The sequence below is a fragment of the Schistocerca americana genome, chromosome 2 (assembly GCF_021461395.2).
Source record: "Schistocerca americana isolate TAMUIC-IGC-003095 chromosome 2, iqSchAmer2.1, whole genome shotgun sequence".
Lineage (NCBI taxonomy): Eukaryota > Metazoa > Arthropoda > Insecta > Orthoptera > Acrididae > Schistocerca > Schistocerca americana.
Window position 1 is genome coordinate 50,197,461 of NC_060120.1, and position 3,433 is coordinate 50,200,893.

The 3,433-nt window shown below is 38.6% G+C and overlaps 1 protein-coding gene across 1 annotated transcript; it reads left to right on the forward strand.

Moving 5' to 3' along the window:
• The first annotated feature begins 642 nt into the window (after positions 1-642).
• On the forward strand, positions 643-2,078 carry LOC124593776. Its single transcript, XM_047132125.1, has 3 exons — positions 643-713; positions 810-901; positions 1,018-2,078. The coding sequence occupies exons 1-3, from the start codon at positions 643-645 to the stop codon at positions 2,076-2,078; spliced, it is 1,224 nt and encodes a 407-aa protein (XP_046988081.1).
• The last annotated feature ends 1,355 nt before the right edge of the window (positions 2,079-3,433 follow it).

The following is a 3,433-nucleotide window of genomic DNA, read 5'->3' on the forward strand; positions in this document are numbered from 1 at the left end:
CAGATTGTTACCCAGGTCATTTATACAGATCAGGTCTCAGAACGCTTCCCTGGGGAACACCTGATATCACTTCGGTTTACTCGATGGTTTGCCGTCTATTACTACGAACTGCGACCTTCCTGATTAGAAGTCGTTTGTGAGGAACGGTGTCAAAAGCTTTTCGGAAGTCTAGAAATATGAAGAAGCACTGAGTAAAGGAAGCGAGCTGCAAGCTAAATCAATGTGTCACCCACGAGCACAGAGAGTAGAGTAGGACTGCTTTCACTCCATGCGAACTGCCAATGATCGGGATCGCCCGGCGCGTGCGATCGCCTGGCCACTGGCGGACGGCTCAGCCCGCGGGATCGGGTGGCAGTCGGGTTCAGCCACTGAGCCGTAGGCAAGGGTCACATCTCTATCTTTTGCGGCGCATGAGATGTTACTTGCTGGATGTCAGCTGTATTTTATTGATCCAAGAAGTCACAATATGGTACAATTTGTACATATAATGTAGGGCAGTTGGATGTTGTGCGCTAATTTGGGGGCGTGTATGTAACTTGTCAGTCCATAAGCACGTTTAGTAAAGGATATATTGATATTGAACGATTTTATGGTAAACTGGAAGTAGTGTTGATTTTCCAGTGGATATCTCACGCAGTGAGGATGGTGAGAGCTTCAGTGATGGAAAAACTCAAGACTGGATTGAGGATTTCAAAGCCCATAGAACCAAATACGTAAGCTGTGAAGGTAATCTCTACTAGGCCTATACTTAGAGGAAATAATTGGAGGCGTAAGAGGTCATTGAATCTGACGGATGATCCTCCACTTAGCATAAACTATCTTCCAAATGAAATTTTGTTGCAGATCCTTTTTTATCTTTCTGTTGAAGATAAAGCACTTAATGTTCAATTTGTTTGCAATCGTTGGTCTGAAGTGTGTTCAAATGATGTACTATGGTAGAACAGCTGTTTAAGTGTAGAGGGAAGTGCATCCATTCAATATGTTGTGTCACTGTTAAAAAAAGTTCCAAAATTTCAGTGTTTTGTATCTGGTTTAGATCATCAGGAGAAGTTCTTAACAGATTAACAGAATTCTGCAAAGATTTGCGTAAATTAGACTTCTGTGTGCCTCAGCTTGAGTTACCTTATGAAGTATTCAAGAATCTTGTTTCAGAATGTCCGAAACTGGAGGAAATTACTATCGCAGGATCTGCACTAGTAAGAGAAGAATTGGCAGAACTTGTGGGCCAATGGGAGTACCTGAACGACATTTATCTTATAGGCAGATCAGACAAACCCATTACACTGAAGTATTTAGCAGAGGGCTGCCCAGCGTTACAGCATTTACACATGCGTTATGTTGTGTGCAGTTTTACCGAACTAGAATATTTCTTAGAGAAAAAGAAGAACAAGCTACTGAGTTTAAGCATTAGCCCACTCACTCAAGATGGCAGATGTGTGATTCCTCTCCTTCACATTTGTAAGGACAGGCTGGAAAAACTGCAGTTAGAAGACAGCAAATATTGCTACATTGAGTCACACAATTTTGGTATCATAAAAACACTGAAAAACTTGAATGCCCTGAGCATAAAAATTCCTCGTGGTGTAAGAACAGATGTGATGTCAGATATTTTTGAAGAAAAGGCATTGTGTCAGTTACAAGAACTTGAACTAAACAATTATGCAGAAATAAATTACACTCTGGTTAACACTATTTGTAGTAACTGCCCAAATCTCTTGAGATTGGCTCTCAGATATTCAACACGTATTAGTGATGATGCAATGAGGAATCTACACAAATGCAAGAACCTGGAAGATTTTGATTTGTATTATTGCACAGAACTTACAGATGTCGCTGTGGACTTTGTCTTAAAGTGTAGTAAACTGAAGTACCTCAATCTTGGTTTCTGCAAACTAACAGAGAAAAGCTTAACACGTCTTATAGTTATGACTGAACTTGGAGAACTGATCCTTGATGCAATTAATGTTGCAAGTCTTCCCTTGCAAGTTTTTCTTCAACATTTGACGAACCTTAGAGAGCTTAAACTTGATTACTGTATGAACATTGATAACGATCCGCTCTGTGATATTTGTGGCTGATGATAGTTACCTGTGTGACTCACATGATCACTAATAACATATTCTTAGCGTAATGCTACATCAAAGGAGAAGAAGTAGCAACCCACTCTACAGTATGTAAAAATATATTGGGAATCTGAAGTTTTCAAATCAAAACCTAAAATACAGGATGGAAATGATAACTGTTTACTACATACTACAAGAGTACAGAAGCAGTCGGGACGAATAATTTTATGTAGGACAGTTGTGGCCTATCAAGTAGGTAAACTACCTCAAATTGGTTAAAAAGCTGCCTTAGCTAAGGTGCAAGTTCGTAGCGCGAGAGTTTGAGTATTCTCTCGCTCTCTTCATACAAACTATTAGTCCCAGAGAGAAAACAAACAGGACATTTGTTTAGGCAGTTTAAAAAAATTCAATTTCGTTCTGGGATACATTTCGCTAGACGCAGCGTTTTTCGAGTAATGTAAGGAACATGTACAAAGTGACCATCTAAGCCCTGCCCCTTATATATCTCCCATCAGTCAGGATTTTTAATAGGTAGTTCATGGCCCTCCCATCTACCACCGTAGAAAAATGTGCGACCATTCGATGAGTTATTATTACACCACAGGAGTAGTCGGCTATATTGTTAACATTTAATCATTCCTATGAGGAAAATGGAAGAAAAAAATTCCTTTGTAAATGTTATGCAGAAACTAATTACATTTCTTATATCCTTTCTTATATACCTTATATCCTTAAAAGCCCATAAGTTTCTTAGTAAGATGTCCAGACAAGAAAACGAATTTAGTCTTAATTTTAAGCTGCCAAAATTCACAAAACAGTGAGGTAAAAGTTACGCAAAAGTCAATTTTAGAATCTGAAAGTGTACAGCTAAACTGTCGGTGTAACAGTCCTGTCAATGAAGATAAAACAGGTCGATTATGGGCAATAATCCGCCCAGTTGTTCTGTTCTGTTCAGTGTCATCTACTGTCTAGTCAAGGATGAGTGTTGCGGTGGGGGAGCATTTGAAACTAAATTTTGTACGTTTCTCTTGAAAAACATGAAAAATGCGGACTCCAGCAAGAAAGAATTCCAGTTCAAAATGAAACGAAAATTAAACTAGATTAAATTTCCTATAAAAAGTCCTCTTGATTGAAAATACTGCACAACGTGCATTTGCTGTACCTTACGTAGTTTTTGTATATCAATTTGAAGTAATTTCCTGAATCGATAGACACAAGTGCACTATATCAGATTGTTGCTTCTAGTCTTCCTCTGAACCACTGTGGTACATTGTAAACAGTTATTTACACCCAGTATAAGATGCAAAGTGTTTTATGCATTAATATAGAGTTTTGAAGAACTAATTTTTCGTCGTTTTCTATTCTTTTCA

What these genes read in the sequence shown, in the direction of transcription:
- LOC124593776 (XM_047132125.1), top strand. Translation starts at nt 643, where the DNA reads ATGGTGAGAGCTTCAGTGATGGAAAAACTCAAGACTGGATTGAGGATT. An exon ending in AAGCCCATAGAACCAAATAC is followed by an intron (nt 714 to 809) that starts GTAAGCTGTGAA and finishes TCCTCCACTTAG; the next exon opens with CATAAACTATCTTCCAAATG. An exon ending in TGTTCAATTTGTTTGCAATC is followed by an intron (nt 902 to 1,017) that starts GTTGGTCTGAAG and finishes CCAAAATTTCAG; the next exon opens with TGTTTTGTATCTGGTTTAGA.